This window comes from Manacus candei, unplaced genomic scaffold (genome assembly GCF_025592945.1).
Source record: "Manacus candei isolate 608988 ecotype Guabito, Panama unplaced genomic scaffold, ASM2559294v1 h1tg000014l, whole genome shotgun sequence".
Classification (NCBI taxonomy): domain Eukaryota; kingdom Metazoa; phylum Chordata; class Aves; order Passeriformes; family Pipridae; genus Manacus; species Manacus candei.
In genome coordinates, this window is record NW_026138062.1 from 34,488,627 (window position 1) to 34,513,630 (window position 25,004).

The 25,004-nt window shown below is 37.2% G+C and overlaps 1 protein-coding gene across 5 annotated transcripts in view; it reads right to left on the bottom strand.

Moving 5' to 3' along the window:
- Window positions 1-413: 413 nt before the first annotated feature.
- CDK8 (cyclin dependent kinase 8) overlaps window positions 414-25,004 on the bottom strand; it is a 73,854-nt gene continuing 49,263 nt past the window's right edge. For 3 of the 5 annotated variants that reach the window (XM_051779048.1, XM_051779050.1, XM_051779051.1), the window contains 9 exons: window positions 18,155-18,212; window positions 15,283-15,414; window positions 13,262-13,405; window positions 11,149-11,218; window positions 10,077-10,149; window positions 7,975-8,072; window positions 6,586-6,664; window positions 6,308-6,466; window positions 414-1,706 (listed from right to left, as the gene is read on the bottom strand). In XM_051779048.1, coding sequence (XP_051635008.1) covers window positions 1,581-1,706; window positions 6,308-6,466; window positions 6,586-6,664; window positions 7,975-8,072; window positions 10,077-10,149; window positions 11,149-11,218; window positions 13,262-13,405; window positions 15,283-15,414; window positions 18,155-18,212 — 939 coding nt within the window. In that variant the 3' untranslated portion in view covers window positions 414-1,580. The remainder of the gene's footprint in view (window positions 1,707-6,307; window positions 6,467-6,585; window positions 6,665-7,974; window positions 8,073-10,076; window positions 10,150-11,148; window positions 11,219-13,261; window positions 13,406-15,282; window positions 15,415-18,154; window positions 18,213-25,004) is intronic. The other 2 variants (XM_051779049.1, XM_051779052.1) reach the window with 2 other exon arrangements.

Genomic DNA, 25,004 nt, shown 5'->3' on the forward strand with positions numbered 1-25,004 from the left:
CACTGACAGAAAAAAATCCTGTGTATGTTGCATATATTTATGTCATAAAATCATGGTGTGGTATTAGATGCCACAATAAGAATGAGTTACAGAAACCTCAGAAGAACTATCCAGACAGGAGTGTCTCAAGATTTTGCAGATGAAAAGGAGCTGTCTGATCTAGGAAATGTAGCTAGTAATAAACCCACTTTTCATGTATTTCCAGCTGATCAGTTACATGTACAGAACAAGAGTAATGACATTTTTTTCTGCTATTTAAAAGAAAAATTGTCCTTCTTAGCAGTTAACAGAAGCCTGCCCTGCAAGAAAAATTCCTGTTGGATGGTATTTCTCAGGACACAACCTGATATAGATGTATGGATGGGGGAGTGGGGTGTTGTTGCTGATAAAAAGGAATACATGCAAAGGGCATATGCAGATTTATGAAAAATAAATTTATTACATAACACCTTGTTTTAACAATGTTTGATTTTTTTTTTTTACTCAGAATACTTGTGTCATTCATGTAAAATAGTTTGATACAGTACATTGTATGTAAGTTTTTCCTCATAAATTCTAAGGCTCTCCTAACAGCTTGTTCCTCTGCAGTAGGAATGGCACCCCTAAACAACGTGCGAACGTTTAAAAAAATAATTAACCGAACAAAATTTAAAATCCACTACACCAAGCTGGTTCTCAAAAATCATGACAAAATATCTGAATGGATGCCACACCTTTTTAGGAAATATCACTCATGCTTTTTTAATCCCAAAGCATGCTCACAAATCATTAACACCAACAGGAAAAAAAATAAAACACTGTCTATGACAATCATTTTAGTTTGTTTGCTGAACCAAACATGTTTATATCAATGACAACATACTTATTTTACTATCAAATAGCAGCTTTAAGACCAGTCAAGTCATAGATTTTAAAACAAAAACAAAAACTTATGTTGGAAATTAATCTTTGGGACGTTTGTAATTGCTGGGAAAAAATGCAAACACTTTCATGTTCTTAAAAAAATCTCATTGTAGCAATTGCGTCGGTCATAAAACACTGATCTAGGTGGAAAATGAACCAACCCACAAAAGTCACTAAAAATAAACGTCTATCAAAACTGTCTGAGAGTTACAGTTAGTTTGCTTTTTTGCCATGGTAACATATACTGTATGCTTCAAGTACCAGTTCAAAGATGTTGCGTGCTATTTTGTCAGATAAAGTTGTTACATCAAGAGAATTCACCACATACGACAACAAAAATGCTTGCCCCTAGCACATTTCACAGTTTCAACTGCTACAGACTGTCACTGAAAAAAATGCATCGGTCAGTCTGAACCATGTCAAGTAAACTACAGAAGTAGCATATCCACAACACAAACTGTGCTAGCACTTTCTTTTCAAGTCTAACCCCAAAACCAGGTACAATTTGGGAGTCACTACTCCGCTCTGTGGCAGGGGGTGGATCGTGGTGGTCAGACAGGTTGGAGGTGTGGTTGTACAGTACATTCTCGTGGCCCAAGCCGGGTTCCAGGCAGGCACAGCTGCGCGGCCGGTCCTGCAGCATTAGCAACAGTGCATTGACGTCGTCGGGGTGCAGCTCAGTACCGGTGAGTCTGATGCGAGTACTGTGGCGGCTGCTGGGAGGTAGCTGAATATCCCATGCTGCTCTGTGGCTGTGATGTGCTTGGTCCGGGGTTGGGGTAGGCAGCATGGGGGTTGGAACGCTGCAGAGGGGCAGAAGCAGAGGACATGCAATCCTTTGTAACAGGGACATCACAACACAGTTTCACCTACTGATCTATTCTTCAAGAGGTACCAGGCACACACACAGTCTCAAAGCAGATGCACTTCCAGGCTTCTTTTCACTTACTCTGATTACAGCAGGTAATGAACACCAGGAATACATCATATTAGAAAGTGACAGTTGCCACCCTTCAGTTATCCATCCTAATGACCTCCTGTGAATCTTCACCCATCATAGTCAAACCTCCACCCAACCCTCTGGATGGCTACACTGCATCTGCACATTACACAAGGCTACCACCACTCACGGCAATACTCTTCTCCACTTGCTCCCTTGCATTAACAAGAAGGTAGGCTGGGATGGAGATCCAGATGAGGCATCTTACTGCTGATGAGCCACTCTGCCTTATTCTGGAGATTTTCACATATTAAGAATATATTTGCCACCCTTTTGTGTGACCTAGGAGTAAAGGCTGAGAGCGCTGTGACTGGCCTAAGGTGTCATCTAGCAGCAGCCTTAAAATACTTGAAGGAGAGTTTAAAGACAACGTGTTCCTCTGTGGAAATAGATATTTCAGGGGAAAATAGCAACAGATTGCGGCTTAGGAGGTTCAGGTAGGACATTGGAGGAGGGACTACTAAGGGACACTGGAAGAACTTGTCCAGAGAGTCTGTGAGGTCTCTATATATGAAGACTCATTTAAGTAAAGCCACAGCTGACCTGAGTTAGTTAGCATTAGCAACAGTCCTGCTCCATGCAAGAGACTGGGCTAGATGGTATCTGGAGGCCCCTTTCAACCAGCATTTCTACAATTATTTACTGAGTGGAACATTCATCATTGCAAGAAGCTCTGAGCAAACCAGAAATTACCTACTTCAATTTTAACCTAAAAGTTTTTACTTACTGACCATGTGTTATAAAGGAAAGAAGGACTGCATATGAGATTTGCAATCTAAGCATCTGACTACTTTGGAGCATTTAATATTTAATTAAATTAACACAATTTCAGTACATTACTGTGCTGTTTTACATTCATGTTAAGGTTTACACACACAGAAACTTTGCAGCATTGTAGAAACTGCTGTGTAGCTTCTGAACTCTTGATATGACACAACATATTAGGTTTTTTAGAAAAAGCTGCTTCTGATAAAGGTCTGGAAACTTATCTGAAACGACAATTCCAGGACTAGGATATTGCTACTGAGACCCAAATAAGCAAAATTGTGGTGAACCAACATCCTGAGAAAGTAAAATATTAAAACAGCTTTACAGGTAAGTCACAACATAAAATAAACAACCCCATTTTTTCCTGCCTTTCCACATTTAGAAAGGAAACTAGGCCCAGGATGCTGCGATGATGGCAGAAATAAAAAAGGCAAACTCTAGTTGTTAACACATGCTCATAGGACTGAGCTAACACTATAAACCTCTAGAGAAAAGGGGAAGAAATGGCTGGACCAGCAGTTAATGCCAGTGGGAACAAACCAGCACTGCTGAACTTCACTGTTAGCACAGTGACTGAACTTCTGTGGCATTTGCCTTCAGCCTTGAGAGAAGGACTAAGTCACTCATCAACAGAAGAGTCACAGCTCTGGGTCACCCTTCCCCATCTTACAAATACAGGATGTACTTCAGAGAGCAAAAATTCTGAACATTCATTGTGCCCAAGTGTGGCTCCTGTATGGTGGAAACTATCACAAGTTTAACCACTTAAAAACTGATCATTCATATCAGTTGTAAGCACTCTCTGCGTCCTTACTTCTAAAAGAGATCTTATTTTAAGACAAAGGCAATGAAAAATCAGATTCTTTCACGACACCCAGTGCAACAAATGGCTTTTGTTTAAGAACAAAAGTAAATATCCAATCCTTTCTAAATACCATTAAGCACCCAGAGGGGTTATTACAAGCAAAAGCTCAGAGTAGTGGAGTTGCTACAGCCTGTTAAATCACATTGCCTTTGGGAGTGTCACACTGCAGATTTGAACAATAAGTCAAGGAAGTCTGTGTGCCATGTGCCTACTATTTTTACGCATGGCAGAAAAGGATACAAGGTCAACACGCCCTGCAGAGAATAATTCAACTTCTGAGTGAATGGAGAAATTGTCTTAGTGTGCCTTGCCCAGGAGATGGCAATCCTTCTTCACAAACTTTATAGGGGGAATTTGAGCAAATTAAACAAAGAACAAAGGAACAGGTGTTTGGTTAAAACAGAGGGCTGTACAATAATGTTTGTTTGCAGTCTCCTCAAGTTGCAGGATCAGAAGTAAAAAATGTGAGGAACTTTTTTCAGGGAGACCTGAAACCATCAAGAGGTAAGTCTTAACTGCTTCTGTTCTAGTGCTAGCACCTTTGGGTCTCCTCCCTTTGATTACTGTGTTTTCCAAATAACTTAATCAGAACAAATCTACCCACTGCCTTCTTGCAAGGCTAGGGGGAAGATGATGAAGGGTTTTTATTGAAAACCAGGTATTTTGACTCCTAGAGAGACAGCAAAGAGATTGGTCAGGAGCAGTCAAGTTACCCATAGGAGCTACTGAGATAGCAAAGCAGCAGTTATCACTATCTCAAAAGAAAAGTATTCTGAAATTACGTTTATGAACAAGGGCTGCCCCCAGCTGTAATCCTGGGATGGATCTCTGAGATGACAAAAGTTCTGCTGAGCATGAGCTGAAAACAAACTAATGTCAACTCCTGCTGAGGCAATTTGAGCCCTCTGACTTGTCAACTAGCAAACCTCACCTCTGGCTCACAGAAGTCTAAGCTGAGGTTTGTTAAAAATGCTACAAAGCAGCAGCAAAATGAGGTGAAGGGTGTGTAAATAGGGCACATAAATGGGGCTCCCTGACACAGTACATGCAATCACTGCATCAACCTCCTTAGATATGTGACTCCACCTGAGGGCAGGATTAAGAAACTTACAGCTGCATTTGCCTTCTGTTATGTGTGTGTTTTCAAGAAGTGGTAGAAAGAGTCAATTTAAGAGGCCAAACCAGCAATCAACTGCAGCCTGCCAAACTGAAAGGGATGAAACTCCTGTAAAATAGCCTGAGACGGATAATCTAACTAGAACAAAGATGCCATTTATACTTAGAGGCACCCCACCCTGCAGCACTGTAGTTAAGGCTCACCACTGTCTCAAACAGCTCTCAAAATGTACACCGTTCAAGGAGAGTGACTTGAAAAATATGTGTTATTCATGTTCTGGGATAAACTGAACGAAGGCACTTGGGGACTATATGAAGAGTCTCACAATAAAGCTCCTGAAAGTTACCTTATTTTATGTTTTTTAGTACTTTCAAGTTTTGGCCAATGCTGGGAAGTATACAGATTTAGATAAGGATGAAGGTAATGCCTCCAGGCAGCCTTTAAGGATATTTGGTGCCCTCTGGAACAAAGTCTGAAATGCAAGATTTCAAAGCCCAATGGTGTTCATGGAGAAGCAGCACCAAACTGAAAATGCAAGTCGACCGTAGTTTTACTGACACGGTTCTTTAACTCTCCCTACGTTTTGCTACAGAATATAAACACAGCTAAGTAGGTTTCCAATATCAGGGTCTCAGATTCAGATATTAATCTTTAAATTACCTGAAAGCATTACCAAAAAAATTTCTGACTTCCTTTTCTTTTGTTTTCATCCAAGACTCTCTGCCAACTGGCCTCCTGTACTATGCATTTCATGTACAATAATAGTTCCTGCAGACTAACATTTCCAGTAGCAAGCCTCCTCTTGCAATCTTCTATTCCCTAGGTTTCCAAAAATCTGCCATTCTCTAACTGACCCCTACATGTATCATTTGAAGTCTTCCCTGCTCCTCTTTCATAATTTCTTAGCTTCAATTAAACTAAAGGTTCTGTCCTTAACTCTCTTCTCCCCAGTCTCCAGTAGTAACCCAAATAACTCAGGTATCGTTCCCTGGAATGACTAAACTATTCTTATGCTCCAGGCTCTGATTCCTGATGTCTGACCATGAGCTCAAATGTAGGAAGGCTAGAATACATTTTTCATGTTTTCCTCAAGTTTTTTTCCCCCTACACTCCTCATCTTCCTCACTCTTTGACTGCCACCATCTTGCCTGTCTTCAGATCTGTAATATTTGGTTTACTCAACCTGGAATCTCCCTTGATCTTCAAAACAGAGATTATGACAGCATCATGCCAAGTCTTTGTCATCCAAAATACTGTTTTCACATCCACCTGCCCAACTAAAATTCTTGTTCAGATTCTTATTTCACAATATCCTTTGCCTCCTACCACTATGGGTTTGTTCAAGTAAGAAATGGCATTTATAGGTGATACAGTGCACAGCACAACTGGCTCCTGTTCCACGACCAGCATTTCCTAATATGAAGGTAATAAATTAGTAACTGTAGTAATATCTGATCCTGATTTCGTTACTGCTAACCTAAAGAGCATCAGCATATCAACAAACCATCAACTAAATGAATCTGAAAAAAACCCTTGAAAGATGTAAAAAAATATCAGTTAATACAGTGACACTTACAAAATTACTTTTTTAGCTTGAAGAAACACTGCTGTAAACATGAGAAACAAATAAAAAATATGTGAATAAAACAAATACCTGATAGTCTGAGGTCATAATAAGTCCACCTGAGGTAGTGGTAGGAGGAACAACTCTCACTTTTTTCAGTGGGGGTCCCTGTGTGTGACTGTTGTCTTGGTTCCCTGGATGACCAGTTCCATTAGTATGGTTATTGCCCTGCTGCTGCTGCTGGTTCTTCTCAATTGTTTAAACACAAAGAAAAATTTCAACTCAAAAGCAGTACATGAAATAACATGAAATCAGGAAATAGTGTGAAAGCCAGTGAAACATGATGATACTGTTCTTCTAGTACTTACTTTGTCTCCTTTATCATCTGGTTCTTCTTCTGTTAAAAATTCCCGTTTTGGGTAAGGGATTTGACAACCTGCAAAAACACTGCCCCCCAAAAAAGTCTATTTATCACTGTATTAGAGCAGAAGGGTTAGACCTGTAAGATTCATACTTCACCCATGCCAGTTTCAAATTGCCTGAGCCATCCCTTTCCCTGTCTTATTATCATCATAGTAACAACCTATTCACATTTGATTTTAATGTTCAGTTGACTCTTTTACACTAATTTAAAGTCCCAGTAGATTTTTCACAGTTTCTGCTAACTGCTGGCTGGAAAGGTATGCCACCCGTTAGGTATCTGCACAGGCAAAAAGAGCTGTTCACAATTTCAGGAATAACAAAAACAATCCTGGAAACTCCACTGACTACTAATAAAACCACCTGGAAAAAGGTTTAAATAGAAATGTCACCTGTCAATTCATATCTCATGGTCCACATGGATTTGCTACTGCTAGTGCAAGCTAATATTTACCTGCCCTTAATCAGCAGAATGTATTTATAATGAAGTCTCTGTACACCTGTTAGCAATATTCATGTATTCACATTAAAAGGCCAACCTAAACTTGAGAAAAAAGACAAACACTGTCCTAAAAGCAGTTTCTGCAACAGCCAGGCATTCACATGACTTTAAACCAAGAAGAGGGGTCAGGAGATACTATAAATAATCCAGTAGGTTTTAGTGAAATAGTTGAATTTTTAATTAATTGTTTATAAATATACATATTTTATAAATTCTTCCCTAGATAAGGGTAGAGAATCACACATGGGATATACTAATAGTTTTCCTAAAAAGGTGTATAATCTTCTCTCTGGCTAGTCTTTTGGGAGGGGGGCTTAATTTTTAATGAAATCATTCACTGTCCATAAATTTTCTCCCTTTTGTAAATCTGCCTGCGTAAACAAAATTGAGATGTGTCTACAGAAGATGGCTTTAAGTTGTTAAGGATGACAGCACAGAGACACAGAGTTGACTTTCCCCACCCACTGAATTTACAACAAAGGCTAAGACAGAAAAATGTAAACTAATTAGAGAATGTCATCTGGCATTCTAGAGCAGAGAAGTGGACCTGCGGCACTTAGCAGTTGTCTACCAAGATCTGTAGCATGCATAATCAACCTGTCAGTGAATAAGAAGATTAGTGCTGCAACTAATAGGATCTAAGTTCCATAAAGCAAGAGATTAATAAAAATGCTATTTAATTTTAAAAACCACAAATGGCATTTAAGTGGTTTCTTCAGTTGTTAGACAGTAAGTATTTAGCTCAATATTCACAAACATATTTAGGGAAGAGAGAAAGCACACAGTTCCAAAGCATCTCTGAACGTACTGAGAGATTAATAAACTGACCACTTACTCGGACGTGGGAAGAGGATCTTCCAAGAAATAGGGATCCTGCATAGCCTGTTCTGAGGTAATTCTCTTAATTGGATCCATAGTGAGCAATTTCTGAAGCTGCAAAAAAATAAAAGATAAAAAGCTCTGCATTACCAAAACCATTTGCAGAAACTTTACTGTATTCCTGAAAGACAATACAAATGTGTCTGAACTCAAAAGCCTAACTACATTATGCCATAAATGGCATAACTACATTCTTCTCTTCTTTTAAAATAGTAACTTCATTTCCTATGAAAGAACACATTTTCACTTGCAAAGCCCAGGACACTCAGTTCCAGTCACAAATGCTGTATTGAAAACATTCAGAAACTTTCCATAATGTACTAGCAAGATTTGATCATACAGTAGTTTGGGCTGGAAGGGATCTTTCAAGGTCATCTAGTCCAATCCCCTGCAATAAGCAGGCACACCTACTAGAACAGCTGAGCCCCATCCAGCCTGTCCTTAACATTTCCATGGATGGGGTATCCATAACTTCTCTGGACAACAAGTTCTACTGCCTCACCATCCTCTGAGTAAAGAATTTCTTCCTAGTATCCAATCTAAATCTACCTCCTTTCAGTATAAAGCCATTACCTCTAGTCCTATCAAAAAAAGTCCCTCTCCAACTGTCTTGCAGGCCCCCTTCAGGTGCCTGCAAAGTACTATAAGGTCTCCCCAGAGCCTTCTCTTCTCAAGGTTGAACAACCCCAACTCTCTAGACTGTCTTCACAGGAGAGATGCTCCAGCCCTCTGATTATCTTTACGGCCTTCCTCTGGACACAGCACTCCAGCTGGGGTCTCACGAATTAGGAATGAAAGACCAGTGATTTTATTTAACTCTAGTGCTGAACTGCAGTGATGCATTCTAAAAGAAAGCAGCTTAAAAACCCTTGGATCTGATCATCAGAGAAGGTAGAGCTTCCAATGACTTGAATAAAAGCCACATGGTCCTCAGACATCCAGGCCTCTTAACCATCTTCCCTTTTCTCCAATTTGATACATACATACATATATATATATATATATATATATACACACACACAGAGTTTATTTTAGTGGCTTGAATGTTCTTTAAAAAACAGAGAAAAAGGCCCAATATAGTATAATTTCTGAAACAACATAAAGCAGGCACTTCCAGGGCTGAGCAAGTGCATAATTTTAACTGGAGTCTTCATTAAAAAAAAGTAATACATTCTAGAAAGAAAATTATTGTTGTAAAGGTTCTACAAAGTATTCATAAGAAAGCTATATAAGATTAGCGCACTGGGAAGACATATTAAAACTTTCCGAACTACATGTTCAAGTCTTAAGTTAATTTTATTTTTAAGTCTAAGATACAAGCTTGTATCACAGAATCATCTCATAGAATGATCTGGGTTGGAAGAGACCTTAAAAGATCATCTAGTTCCAACCCCTCTGCTGTGGGCAGGGGCACTTTGCAGGTTGCTCAAAGTCCCATCCAGCCCGGTGTTGAACACTTCCAGGGACAGGGCATCCACAACTTCTCTGTGCAACCTGTTCCAGTGCCTCACTACCCTCACAGTCAAGAATTTATTCCTAATATCCAATACAAATCTACCTTCTTTCAGCTTAAATCCATTACCCCATGTCCTATCACTGCTTGCCCTTGCAAAAAGTCCTCCAGCCTTTCTACATGTCCCCCCTTTAAATACTGCTATAAGGTCTCCCCAAAAGCTTAATAATGAATATGTAAAAAAAATGAGGCATATAGGAACTTTTAAAACGTAAAAAATAAGCTATTGAAAGTACGCAAAGCAGCAAAATGGCTGAGTTGCAGCAACACTGCAAATTTAATTGAGAGCTAAACATGACTTGAAGACAGAAAACTTTAAAATTACTGGACACTGAAGCTAATCCAGTGAATGACACACAGAATAATTTTATCAATGTGGAAAGATACAGTGATTTTGCAACTCTCAGATTGTAGAGTATCAGTTATTCCCAACTTTATTTACAAAATAAACTTAGTCACAGTGTACTTGACTCCAGTTCAACTCTTACTTTGAACAACTGTAACTTATAGGAGGGGTTTGATTTTTTATGTATGCATGAACTTACCAAGTGGAATGCCTTACTATCTGGTTTAACTTTATGTTTTTCCATATATTTGATAAGGCTGCAGTTGGTATACCTAAAAAAAAGGAATAAAAGTGACACTTCTAATGTGTAAATCATTGATAGTGCCAAACTTTCTTAGTAGCCACAAAACATATTAATAAAAACAGTTTAGTCTCCGTTGCAAATCTGCTAAGCAGGGAAAAACCACAACTACTAACACCAGAGATTGCTTAAAAATCAGACACTACATAAGGCATCTGTTTCCCTCATACGCTTGTAAAAAGCACAGTTTTAACCCACATTCAGACAGCAAACTATCAGTTGGATTTAAACTGCCTGTGGGCAATTTTACTACTATATTATTTGATTCTGTGTATTTCCCAAGACAGTAAAGATGCAGATAAATACTAAACCCATTTGAACATACAGGTTGCTACAAGAAAATTCATTAACTTTTTTGAAGAGGAACTCAAAAATAAGGTTTCTAAATGGTTACAATAGCATGGCAGATGCAAGAAATGCATGTAACTGTACAGCCCCAAATCCTTCAGCATGGAAATCAAGCAACAGGGTGGCATTTTAAGTGCAGGTTTTAGATGCTGTCAATGTGACAGCAAAGCTGAAGGGTATTTTTTTCTTTAGCCTTCATAAGCTACCCCAGACACCAACCCTAAAAATTATACCCACTGTTTGCTGGAAACGGTATAAGGTTACCAGACCCCTTTTATGCAGCTATTACAGAAAAATCATTTCCAGGACCACGGATTTGGGAACAGCTGTGACAAACTGTGCTTTGCCAGCTTCCAAGCTGTGTGGGGTCTTACTGGCATCACCTGTTTCACATCTGCTACCTTACCACTTACAGGCTGTCTCTGGCTACCCCCTTCTAATTCACACCACCTCAACAGGCCAAGTTCACCACTACAAAACAACTTCATTTCTCATTTCACAATCTAAGTCATAACTATTTCATAGTCCTTGTTTGGCATTTACACACAAAAGAACCTGAGCTACAAGAAATTTAGTGTAGGAGAGAGATATGTTTTCTTAAGAAAGCTCAACTCAGACTTACGTGTTTCTCCGGAAATCTTTCATTAAAGTTGAATGTTCGGGCATCTTTTTTATGTCTTCCCAATCTTTATCTGCAAAATCAGTATTAACTTTGGTTTTTCCCTTTTCCACAAGTAAAACAAAGGGTTTCCAAGTATCTCCATAGCCCTTTTTTGTTTTTTTTTCAGTCTGCTTCTCTAACCTTGCAGTTACTTATTTCTTTATATTCTTCAGCCCAGATTTCTTCATCACCTTTTCACAAAAAAATCTTACCAACACCTAAGAGGTTCCAGCTGTGTGCTGATTAACTCAAGAACTTGAAAAAACAGATGCCAGCTACAGTGAAAATCACCATATGCCCCAAACACAATACTGATGAAAAACAAATCGGGCATTGTGCCTGAACCCTTCAAGACTGTTATTTAACTTATTTAGACACAGTTGCATCTCGGGACAGGAGTACATAAGACTCCAGCAAACGCTGTCTCCTTCTAAGGGATTCTTCATTCTGACAGCTTTTAATTACAGGAAAATATCCAGAGGTGCTTGCGCAAAGTCCTGCTGTCTCAACCGAAAAGAAATCTGTTAGCCAACAAAAAGTTAAGAAAAAGTAAAATTTGCACACTCAAACTGACAATTATTTCATCTTATCTTCTCTGAAGCCAAGGCCAAAATGGATTTAAAAATTAAACAAAAAATTTACTATCAGCACCTAACCTCACACATATTACAGTCTAACTCCTGAAAAGGCTCTATGGGCAAGTAGTTTGGTTCAATTCAGATCTTTACGAAGACTGATCACAACTGAGATTAAAAGTATTGGGTGAACAAATAAATCAGAGATTAATTATTTAATTATTACTTAGTTAAACAAAATGTTCTCCTCTTTCCCAAAGACATGTGAAACTATTTCAAATATAGTGTCAATTAAAAAGCAAAAAAATTGTTGCAACTAAATGAAATATATTTCTTGATAACAACAAAGGATCTTCAAAGGTCAAATGCAGACCATTGGAGAGGATTAATTAAATCAATCAGGGAACAGTAATGAGAGTATCATCTATTTATGTAAGCTATAGAAAATCAATGTAAAACCCAAAAGAAGTAAGAAAAGCATAAAAAGGTAAAATTTTAGGCTAAAAGCAGAAAAGAACAGTGCTGCTTAAAGAAGTAAAACTAAGGAGGATTTTCCAGAAAATAAAAGTACATAATATGCAAAAGAAACATTTCCAAGAATCTCATAGAGCAATACAGAAACAATGAAGTACATACACAAAAAAAGTCAAAGGGAAAAATAACAGCATGTTAAATAACAAAATTCTAGAACCACACAAACATATAGACCACAAAATTCATGTGATAGAAAGAGGAAAATCCACAAGAACAGTCAAGAAAAACATTTTTAACAGTGAATGGACAACAGCAGGGAACACAAGCAGTGAGAAAGATAACCAAAAAGTAAAAATAAGGCCCCTGTTATCCTGACATCTGCAATCATGTGAACCCTAGAAGACGAAGCATTAACTGCGCAGATGCAAGGCAGCCTGTAGAAATACAAGATATAACCAACACTGAGGGGAAAATGCAACAAATTATATCCACAATGTTATTTGTTTTGGTTCATGCAACCAGTTTGTTCTTCTGGTTTGAAATAAAGAAATTTTCTCCACACCACAAGCTTTCTACCAGGGAAAAAAAAAAAATTAAATACCCTCCCTTACTTCCAAATGTTTATTTTAGCATAAAATATTTATGTTTAATTTAGCATAAGTTAAACAACTGCATAATATTCACTAAATGTATATATTTTGCTTTGTTTCATGTAATTATCAGTTGCATTCTACATCTATAATCAGTACCGTTGAAATGCAGAAATACTCCTGATTTTTAATCATCCAGCATTTCAACATAATCTTTTAATAAAACACTGATACTTGCATACACAAAGATAATCCTATCATTAATAATAGGGGAAATACATAATTTGACCATTAGATTCTATATTTATACCTAATGAAATAAAGACTGTGTTTGAACAGCTCTGTTGCTTTGATCAGCTGTCACCTTCATATGCAAAGAAAGCCATACAGATATCTTTCTTTGAAAAGTGGTGATAAAAAAAATACAGTATGTACCTGCAGGAAATCCCATTACATTGAATATTCTGTCCAGCTGGTCATGGTGATAAGGGTTACTAGTTTTGATATCTTCTTGTCGACAATGGAATATTGGCTCTGATGTTAGCAGCTCTGCAAATATACACCCTATGGCCCAAATATCTTTAAAAAAGGAGAACAGAAATTAAAAAGAAAAATCAAATTAATCTTTCCGAAAGCATCTGGGTGAGGCAGAATGTCAGGGTTTAGCTTATCAGAGATAAGGTTCCTCCACTGAAAATGTCAAGTTTCTATTGAAGAGATGTAACACTTCTTCAACTTTTTCTTTTAGCTATGGATGGAAATACATAATTCAGTAACTACATGGGAGCTGAGAGAGCATCATACAAGCTTTTGTTGTTTTTTTTAAAGTGTAGTTACCATTTAACATTGTAAAAAAATTAATCTAGTTAAAAAAAAAAAGCAAAGGAAACTACTTGGGTATTTGTGGATGCATAAAACACAAAGAAAAGCTAAGCAGCATCTTGGTGCTTCACTGCCACACTGGCCTGGCCAAGATGGGTGTCTTTTGCTGATCAACCACTGAGTTTTATATTAAATGACCCAAAATATATAAGCTGAAAAGCCACGATATTGGACTAAACCAAATGCTATTTATAAAACCTTGCAGAAAGAGAGTAACAAGAAAATTTCTCCACGCTCACATACATCACCCTCTTTTTTTTGTAACATTCATTAAAATAAAACCCAAGCCCTAGCTTCCACAGCTTTTATGTTTTAACTGTTGCATCCCAATCTTTAAATCAGATAGCCTGCATTTTCCCAGTTGTATTACCGATTTTTTCTAGTATATACAAATGCAATTTTTAACTTAAAGTAATGCTACACTGAACCTTGAATAAACAAGAAAAGGGTCATGAACAAGGACAAAAGCAAATGATGCAGCGAACATAACCCCATTAGTCAGTGTTTCTACACAGTCAGTTTTTATCTACACTGAAAAAATTATGTACTGAAGGCTATGACTGCCCATGCAGTTTTCACATGCTGCAAGCAGAAGAAAGTGCCAGTAAAGTGAGGGAACATGCAAATACAATAAAAAAAGCAGTTTAAAGGAACATATAAAGAAATGTATTTGATCTATAAAAGAAACACAGTATTAACAGAGAAGTAAATGAAAATACATTTGAGGCATAAAGATTAGAATGTCTGACAAAAACATCGACACAAGCTCTTAAAAAAAAAAAAAAAAAGACTGAGTTCTGAGGAAAGAATACAGAAATGACACAGTACGCTGACATACATCCTCCATGTCTGTGCAAACCAAGTGAAGCATTGCAGGGGAAGTTATCTCCCAAAAAATGGTTGCCAGGCTCTAGCATATCTTTTAAACCAGCCAGCAAAAGAAAAACTTCCCAATCCTTTTCTCTACAGTCTCTCTCCCTTCCATAGCAAAGCTGTTCACACTCAGTAAAGGTGAACGTCCCTCCAGCCTGCTGTTGGGTTGTTCCCTGTCCTACAGCCCCAGCACACAACGGCTCTGGCCATCTGTCATCCATCTTTGAAAAAAACACAGAGAGGCTAAAATGCAGCTTGATTTTACAGTTTAGTTTCAGTACTCAATATATTTTCCATTCTGTACATTCCTTATTTCATGTATTTATTACACTAGATAATAACCTCTGCAATAAAACTAATGCACTGTGCCTCACAGTCATCATAACATGAATTCTACTAGCAGTTTAAAGATACATCCATATTTTTATTTAACAGCATTTATGAAAGTCTTGTGTGAAAGCCATATAAACTTAGATTGTATCACAGGGCATTTGGAACCAAAACCCAGAAATATTTCATTCCTATATACAGCCAGAGGCCGCAGTAAACTAAACAACTTGTTAAAGATTAATATTTCTTCAAGAAGCAAGTAACGCACCTTTAACTCAGCAACTGTCCTTTGAATTATTTATCAGTACTTCAGTATTTGGATTCAGATTACATAAAGAACAAAATAGTCAGTTTTCGTCCAATTTACTTACCAATAGCTTTGGTATAATGCCTTGCTCCAAGAAGCAACTCTGGAGCTCGATACCAGAAGGTTACAACTACTGGATCCAAGTCTGCTAAAGGCTTCAGAGGTGAATTAAATAATCGGGCAAAGCCCATGTCAGCTGCAAAATTCAAAGAGAGATGCTTTAAAATTTGAGGAAAACTACCAATTATTTTTTTTTTAAACAAACTGATTGAGTTTACTTGTTAGTGCTACCACCACTGCTAAATAAAGTGCAAACGCGGACTGTAGCAGATATGAACTCTGTGAGCAGATTTTTCTTAAAGCTTTTGTAGAAGTTACTGGATGGCATAATCTACAAAGTATATAATTATAAATCATTACTAAGCCATTTAGAATGAAGAATTAACCATTGTTCTGAAGAAGTGCATCAACTCACTTCTTAGGACACTGGTAAATCCTGACTCATTTTACTGATACTCTCTGGTAAAATACTCTGTTATTATAGGATGGTTCTTCAAAAAGCAGTTTTTAAAGTGAGCAAAATGCAGGTTCTGCAAAGGTTAGAATGATTTATAATACATACATGCACATGACAAAAGCTTCCTCCTCATGAAGTTAGCTGTAGCAAGACTTCCTTCACACAAAACCAGCAACTAAGCCTACAGCATCTGCCTCCCCGCTGATTTTCTGTCAAGATGTATTTCCAGTATCAATATACCAGCACTGAATACCATTTAGGCTATAATTTTAAAATTCTGGTTGTGGGCACTATATCATTAAAAACTACTTTTTAGAATTGGCATTATACAACTGCCTAGAAAGCTGTCTGAACTATCAAATATAAGTCTTACAGGAAAAAATGGGCAGAGACTAAAACACGCAGCTTCTCCCACCAGGTCTCTTTCCCAACCCACCACTCCCCAAACCCCAAGACAGAGGGACTCTGCGGTGTAGGGATATTCATATGCTGAGAAAGACTCAAATGAAATGAGATGAGTAGCCATTCCAAGGGAAAAGGACCTACATGAGGGAAAACTGTAGTGTAAATATGGGTCTAACTTGACTACAGAATTCTTCATTATTTTTCATATGCATTCCTATTTATGATTGTTTTAATGCATTTAAAAAGAGAAACATTTTACCGTTTTCTACACTGAAATATCAATTACTCAAAATTGATCAAGTCACTAATAACTATGAATAATAAGGAAAATTGTTGGCAGAAAGTGAATTTATGACTCAGAATGACACAAAAAGCCTATGAAATTATTTTAAGTTATGTATTTTTTAGAAAAATTAGTTACACTGGAAAAGTGGAAGCCCTTGGTATGGGTATAACTTCTGCATTCTTTTACTGCTGTGGCAATATCTTTAGAAAATAAGAAACAAAAATTCTACATTTTGATAACACACTTAGAAATCCAGGGATCCCCTCCCTCTTCCCCCACTGGGAATGGATGGCTCAGAGGACTGGCGGCCCAATACAGAATCTTTCATCTGTCCATTAACAGAGTGACTTAATTTAGTTGTTTTCTAAGTTATTCCCAAATTAATTCAAAGTTATAAGCTAAGAAATAAATGGGTGGTCTACATGAAATTACTAGCAAGCAGTTGTGTACAGCAATTATCACCACCACTGTCAGAAGTGAACGTGCCCAGAGGATGACCTACATTCTCTGTTTTGGAAGCAACTGCTCAATGAAGAATAAGGTAACATGAAGGAATTCTCCCTTCTGCTGTCCATGCTGTGCCTGTTTTCTGTGCAGAAGACTTCAAACCCTACTGTCAACCTTAAAGCTTGGAAGGGCATTAAAAACTTTCAGGGTAGGATCTGCAGAAGCATTCAGCCCTAGCCCATCTGCTCTATGAGTTTCAAAGGGCAAGGGAAGGACTAGAGCAGCACTGAATGCTCCAAGAAAATCCTACCCTGAATCATTATACTGGTGATTAACAATATAGTTCAGATAAACAAAACACTAAGAGAACAGAGCAACAATGCAGAAGAATAATCTCATAAAAGAAAGCCAGAGGGAAGTGAAAAAGATGAACTAGCTTTAGAAAACCCTTCCAAACAAGGCTGCCTTACCATAACAAATGTAAGCAGGCTGTGCATTAGCAGCCTGCTGTCACAGCACTGCCACGATAATGCACAGCCCGCTACAGTTTATTACTGTTAGACTACTGTTAATTTTTGTTTACGTATTTAATTTAAAACAATTGAAGTTCTATAAATTATCCTCTCACTCCAAACACTAACTCCCACCACAAAATGTTACAATAGTGGGAAAACATTGGGTCTTTCCTTCCCTGGTAAATCCCAGGTTGAGCATTTAGCAGGAGTTCTCACTAAGCATTTTGGGTGGATTACTGTGTTTTCTCAACTTTTAAGATCCCTTTGTCTACCTCCAAGGGACTTGCCTACTCTTTCAAGAATATTTTGTAGTCTAAATGACAACTGTGATTCCATTAAAAAACATTTAAGTTTTGTAGCAATGAGTAGTTCCCTATTTAGATTTTTATAAGCAGCAGCAAAGTAATGTCATGGCATTACAGAGGTAAATGGAGGAAATTTTAAAATCCCCTTTCTTTCTCCTCCTTTCCCCCTAGCTAGTTGTCATCTTTTATTCCCACATCAAAATCCCCCACCCCACACAAACACCCACTTAAACAAAATATAATGACATTTTCCACGTTTTATTGATGAGGCTACAGCATTTCATCGTCAGAACTGGTGCATGGGGCTAATATCATGAAGTCAGTCACTCAGAAAACAGCATTTGGGCAATGTGCCCAGGCATATACTAGTATTACAGTGACTACTTTAGGTGGTACAACTGCACTTTCAGAACATTCTAACTTAAATGCTACACTGGGACTTATCAAAGATATAAACATACCAATTTTTACTCTTCCTCGCTCAGGACCTTCACCCATAACTAAAATATTAGCAGGTTTCTGTGGAAAAAAAAATAAATATACAATACATATACCACGATAAACCTAAACATTAGTCTCTGAAAAGTTAGTTAAGGTTTGTTTTCCAGTTTTAAACCAATTTCGTATTGATAAAAATGCCAAGTTTCTCTGTCCCGGTAAAGCTGTGCAAGGATCCAGACACAGGCTCTCCCTGACTGCATCTTCCTTGCGTTTCCTTTCGCTGTTGCTGTGCTCCAGCACCATGTTCCCTCACTGACACCCTGGTGTCTATCCTCAACCTGCATGAGCTGGCAGCCGCCAAGCTGCTGACATTTCTACCCAAATTGCCATAGATCCTTTGGCGGGAGGCAGTACCACTGCTGTCCACCACCCCAGCACAGGGATGGGAAACCAGCTCTACAGTTGCCCAGGTTTATTAGGCACATTTGCAGACACATTTTACATAAAAAATATGCAAGTGAGATACAGATGAAACATTACCATATCACTTAATATCGGAGAGAAAAATGATCTAATTATTCCTATTTACAAGTGTCCTGTGTACAATTTACCAATTCACGTAGCTGCAAAACTGGAAAGCATTGCCTTTACATTATTTTTCTCTCCATCTTCTCTTTCTTTGTTTTACTATCGAGGTGAGTTAAAGAATTGAACTAGAGCTCAGTTGGTTTGAAACATAATTAACTCCATAATCCTGTATTTCCTGTTGTCCTGCTTCTTGTAATCCATTCTTGGTATCTGCAGTCAAAAGATTCCTCAAATGCTAATGTTTATATAATGAAACCTGCAGTGCTTATTTTGAGGGGAAAAAAGTAAGGAAACTCACAACTAAAGCTGATAATCTATGTCAGACTTGCTCTCAAATAGAGTGATTTAGATACCCTTCGTTCTGTAAATCCTGGACAAAACAGGGGCTCCTATTCAGGTGTGACCTGTAAAAATTATAAGGCTGAGTTACAGCTCTTGTCTTGCTTTCCCAGTTTAAACTGATCTAAGGAAAAGAGTATTCCACCAAAACAGTTTAGACTACCTAAAAGTTAACATAACAAATCCCAATATCTTAGTGTGATTTACTGAACACATTCTAGGCAATTCCCAAGCCCTTCCTGAATCTATCAGGCTCTGTTGTAAACACATGCAAAGAGGCAAAAGATCACAATTTGATAAGTAATAAGTAATTCACATTGTGTAAAACAGGTACAAAAAATTAGTAATCCAGAAAAAAATTTCCTTGAGAAACATAATTACTGTTGTTTATGAAAGGCTCCAAAGTGGATTTCTGTAACTCTACAATTCGTGTACAAAATACGTAAAAGGAATCTGAGGTGTTGCATTTCTGAGAGCAGGTTAAAGATGGAAGAAAATATTATAGCTTGACTGTGATCAAAAGAGGTAAGATATATCCCATTGTCTTCCAACAGCAATAACAGATCCAACTTGTGCTGTATTAAGCTCAGTGATTTGCAGAAGAAATTGTCCCCCATACCACCACCCTCCCCGTTTCTATTTTGTTTTTTAATAAAGGCATACATTCCAGGTAAATACTGCTTCAACATCAAAAAAATGCAGTAGGTGGGCACACAGCTCTCAAAGCACTCCATTTAGATTGTTTCCACAAAAGTTCTAGAAATAAACAAGCAGCGTACATCTTTAAATTCAGAGTTAACGCTGAACTTTGTAGCAATTCAATCCGTTAGGTAAGAAACACACCATTTCACCACATAAGACTTTCTACTGTTACACTGTGACTCAAAGAACAAAACCATACCTTTCTCAAAATGTGCTTCAATATAAACAGGGTGCTAATAAGCTACATGCCTAATTAATATTTTTTGAGTAGAGTTAATGACACATTACACAGGCACTAAAATTTTTCAGATATATAATACATCGACCTAAAGCATCATTTTTCCCCCTGCAAATTCACAAGTTGATAATATTCTACAAAAATGCTTGTAACATCCCCATGGTGTTTTCACCTTAAGATATTTTACTGTTTGGATTTTGATAAGGACAAGGAGCCCTATTCACACAAAGACTCCATTATACCAGATGGCTAATCAACACAGCACTGGGTAACAATTCCTGCACCGAAGATCTTCTACCCTAAGTTCAAGGTAGGTAGAGATGAGAAGAGAAAGTACAATGAGATAAGACAGTACTGGTTAGCAAAATAAGTATCAACACCCTGACTCACGCTCAAGATTTCAGGAGTTACAGAACCTGTTTAACAACAGAGACAATTTAGAAATCCGTGTAGGAGCATTCTAAAGCTGCAAAATGAAAAACACCCCTCAGTTGTTCTGGAATAACCATTCACAGCAGTTCACCTTTTTTTCTAGAGTCAAAGGTCCTTCACTTAAACAGCTCTGTTTGGAACAGAAGATTCTTCCTACAGACAAAAATATTTATATAGTCATACCACTGTAAAAATACAGCATCACATTTAAAAAAATTAAATTTTAAATAAGATGTCTTATTAGGAAGGTTCCCATTTCTAATATCATTGCATGAGTAGCCTGGAACAACATTTTTGGTTGAAAGAATTTTCCAAACAAGACCATTCAATTTAAATGCACATATGCATTTTGAGGAATCCCTGAAAAACACTGAAGTTCACTAACAGAAGTCAATATATGGGTCAGGGATCCTTATTAAGTATCTTTTACTCTAATCTGTCATCTGGAAAAAAAAAACCCAAAACCAACAACTCACAGATTTTGGGCAACTCATTACACATTAGAAACTTATTTGCAAAAAAAAATAAGCAGAAAGAGAAGAGAGAAATCTGGATAAGCATTAGTTTAATTTGTTAATTTTCAATTAAAATTTAATTATTCAGAAAAAATGAAAGCTGAAATAGCTTATTCAAATTACTTGGGCTGAACAAGTGAAGAAAAATCTTTCAGCAATTTTTATACTCTGTTCTGAAAACACACTAAGACAGCTATCTTTTTTTTTTATAACTACAAATAATCAACTTGAAGTCACTAATTTTTGTTCTAATAGAGGGATCTTTAGTTTTGCCATTAAGTAAAATAATTTGCTCATGCCAAACAAATGCAAATGAAAAACCTGTTATAATCATAAACCAAATGTGAAAAGCCATGCAGCAATTTACAGCTGTAACTTCAGAGACTAACAAGTTTCTGGCAACCCCACAGAACTACACTTCAGAAAAATCACCCTTCCTTTCCCAAACCTCACCTCAACAGCAGGGGAAGAATTCACTTTCATGAATGAATTCTTGTGACCATAGCACAGCACTAAATTTTATCTGGCTTTGTAGGATGCTTTGTTGCGATACCTGGACAAATCCTAATCTTGTGCATTTAATCACTATTACTATCGATGAGAGAAAAAAGATCCTCACTGAATCATTTTTAGGTGCTTCTAATTTAATCATTATTTGCAAAGTGTAAAAAGAAATCCTAAGAAGCAAGCTAATTTCGAACAAAGGACATAAAAACCCACAGGCTACAGCAGGAACTTCAGGCATTCATCTTCATCCATCTGCCTGACCTGACGCGATACCACTCTCTCTTCACTCTGATCCTGAAGTCCCTGGTGATGAAGGTTGCACAATTCCCAGGCAATCTATCCTCTTTCATTCTTCTCCACTGCACTGTCTTTCCTTTCCTTCTCACACAACAGACAAGGTTACTCTCATTGCCTCTTCTACATCAGCAGAAGGAGCAGACAGCCCCTCCTTCACTGCAAGAACTTCTTACACTTCCCAAGACAAACCTCTCTCTTCAGTCCTATCACCAAGATTAAAAAAAACCCAAACACGTGAACTCATGCCTGCTCCGTGTTTCCTAGTTGGTTATTTTTTTCTGGATGTATGATCATTCTGGTGGATTCCCTTTAGCTGTTCTGCCTTGGGTCACCTATTTATTTCAACTCAAGTGCTCCAAATTACACACTGCTCCTGTTGAAGCTTCACTAATGCTAAATGCAGTAGAGGGATTGTTTTACATACCTTGCACAGTATCTTCCACTTTATATGATCCTTATATGATATTTATATGAGTGAGGTATCCTGCCTCACTCTGTAAGACTATTGACTCATGTTAAGGTTACCAGCCATGCATTTTCTTCACATCTTTTCTGCAGGACTGCTACTTAGAACGAACATTGCAGTCACACACTGCTGCTTAACATACGCTGAAAATGTTTGTGTACATTCACAGAGAGGAAACTCAAGACTTCAAAACTTACTTATCTAAATTTCTATTTTGAAGGTAAAAATGCAAACAAAATGAAAATTATACCAGTCTGTCTTGATGAGATGTGACCAAAAAAAACCCAAACAAAACCACCACCATCACCACCACAACAAAAAAAACAAAACAAAAAAACAAACCAAAACAAACAAAAAAAAGCCTCACCACCAAAACCATCATTCCTGTTGCTCAGAGCAAGTTATTGATAGGAGCAGGAGATGATTATTTATTCTGTGTTTGCATACTAGATGTCTGGAAGTCACAGAACATTGTCTCATGCTCCAGAAAAAGTACTTTGCTGCTGAGTCCTCCTCTAACTACACTTTACTCATCAAAGCAACGAGGAAAAAATGCGCCTTTTCAGACAGCTTAGCCATTGCGATCTTTGATTCTTAGTACTTTTAGCATCAAACCAGGTCTGCAGGAACTATTGATCTACATATTTTTGCTACTAGTCTGTTTCTGAAATTGGTAATTTTCAAAGATTGATTTTAAACATAGCTATTGGTGACTAATACAAATTCCTTTGAATTGTGTATTATATTATTATTATAACGTAGATAGATGCTACCTCCTCCCCACCCCTATTATTAACTCTTTGCAGCAGTCTATGTATATTTATGAACAGACTCATACTCTTTACACCTGCATTTTAATGCACCTTTTAACAACGTTTTAGTATCATCCTTACTAATTTTCATTTGGATAATTCAATACTTATGAGTTTGACTACTAAAATATTAGTCCGCAGAGGATTCACAGTGATGGGGTGAGTCACACCAGTGACTTTTGTTAACCACTGCTATTTGTGCATCATTAATGGCTGTGCCACCAATATTCAGAACTGGCCATGCCATCCATTTCTACCTGTGACAAGGTAACTGATAGAAGTGTAACATTCCTTTTCAGTTTAAAAAAAAAAGTAGTTTAACTTGAAAAGAACAATGCTAAGCAAAGGGCTTTTATCCCTAAAATGTTTTGCTTTTGCAATCATGACCTCAATGATTCTATTAAGATTTATATTTAATGACTTCTTTATATTTTAGATTTCAAAGTATTAAACAATACAGGAACAGAATCAAAAACACAACCCTACAATCATACCAAATCAAAACTGAACTTCTTCAATTGCATGTGACCAAGTGCCTGAGAAGTATGAAACACAAATAAGTTAAAAATGTCTAGCTGTGAAATTCATAATTCAATGGCACAGAAAAAAATAATCAAAAAGGTTTAGAAAGACAACTGCAAGGGCTTAGCAAAATGTAGCCTGCTTAAAAGAGCACTTTTGTGGCATAGCAGTAGAAATTTTAATATATTGTTGTGGTTTATCACTTCCCAGTTAAGTCCTCGGATAAGAAGAGCTGTGAAGCAAAACCTACTAGGCTTCGGTCTATGACCAACAACACATTCAGTGTTCATGCTTCTTTAAGTACATCTCTAATAACCTTGCTGATCTTCAAGCAGTCATAACACACACCAAAATAGTTCCTTATTATCAAGGTGGGATGCTCCCTTATTGCATTCTTAGGGACTGGAACTGTCTTTTTGGAATATTTTCTGATTGAAGAAAATAATCCATTTTCCTTCCACTTTGAAAAAAACTGACTACTTCAATGCTAAACAGCACTCTCTCACAATAACAGTGTCAATACATCCTCATTCAAGTGATAGTATCAGCACTTTTCTGAAGTTAATTTCTTTCCTTGAATTCAAAGATGTGTATTCGCAATCAAGATAATTTCTGTTGCATCTATTAACTGATTTGGGGCTTTAAAATAAATTATAATCAAAAGACCAGCACAACCACTGGTGAAAACAATGGCTCCACAGAACTCAACAGGTATTAAATCTAATCATCAAAACACTTTTTTATTACAGAACACATTAATTGTGAAAAGCACTGGAAAATTAAGAAAACCTATTTTAATGTAATACTTCCTGCAATTATTTTCCTATAAAGAACATCCCAGAGCTGTTTAAAATAAATAAATCAAGCATCTAAATAAAATTCTCATTAAAACCTGGAGTCGTTAAAATAATCAGTAACAGCCAAACAAAAACAAAACTCTAAATTATCAAAGCACACATGCTCAAAAATTTTAAAAGTACAGGAAGTGTTTGGCAAGATAAAAGGATGCTGTATCTATGCCAGGGAGGCCTTCTGCTACTTACCATCAACTGTATTTTATCTCTGTTTCAGTCTGATAAAAGCTGCTGGTCTCACTATTACATTTTTATGCACTGAACACAGTCCAAAAATTTCCTTTCAAAGCCTGTACACCACCTAATAGATAGGTTTTTCTATCACTTTCATTGGATCTGAATTCAAGTTGAAAGAAAAAAAAATTAATTACATTTCTCAGGACATCAGGACAAGCTGCAGGGCATGACTTTCTGTATTAAGTCTCCAAGAAAGGAAAGGTGGGTATCATAGGCCAAAAATACTATTATAGCAGGAAAATCTAACAAGTCAAATATCATTAACACATCAGTCAAAAGTGTAGTAACAAACTTTACACACTGAAACAATCAATCTTGAAGAAATATATTTCCTAAGGGTTTTGCTAAAGCACCAGATGTC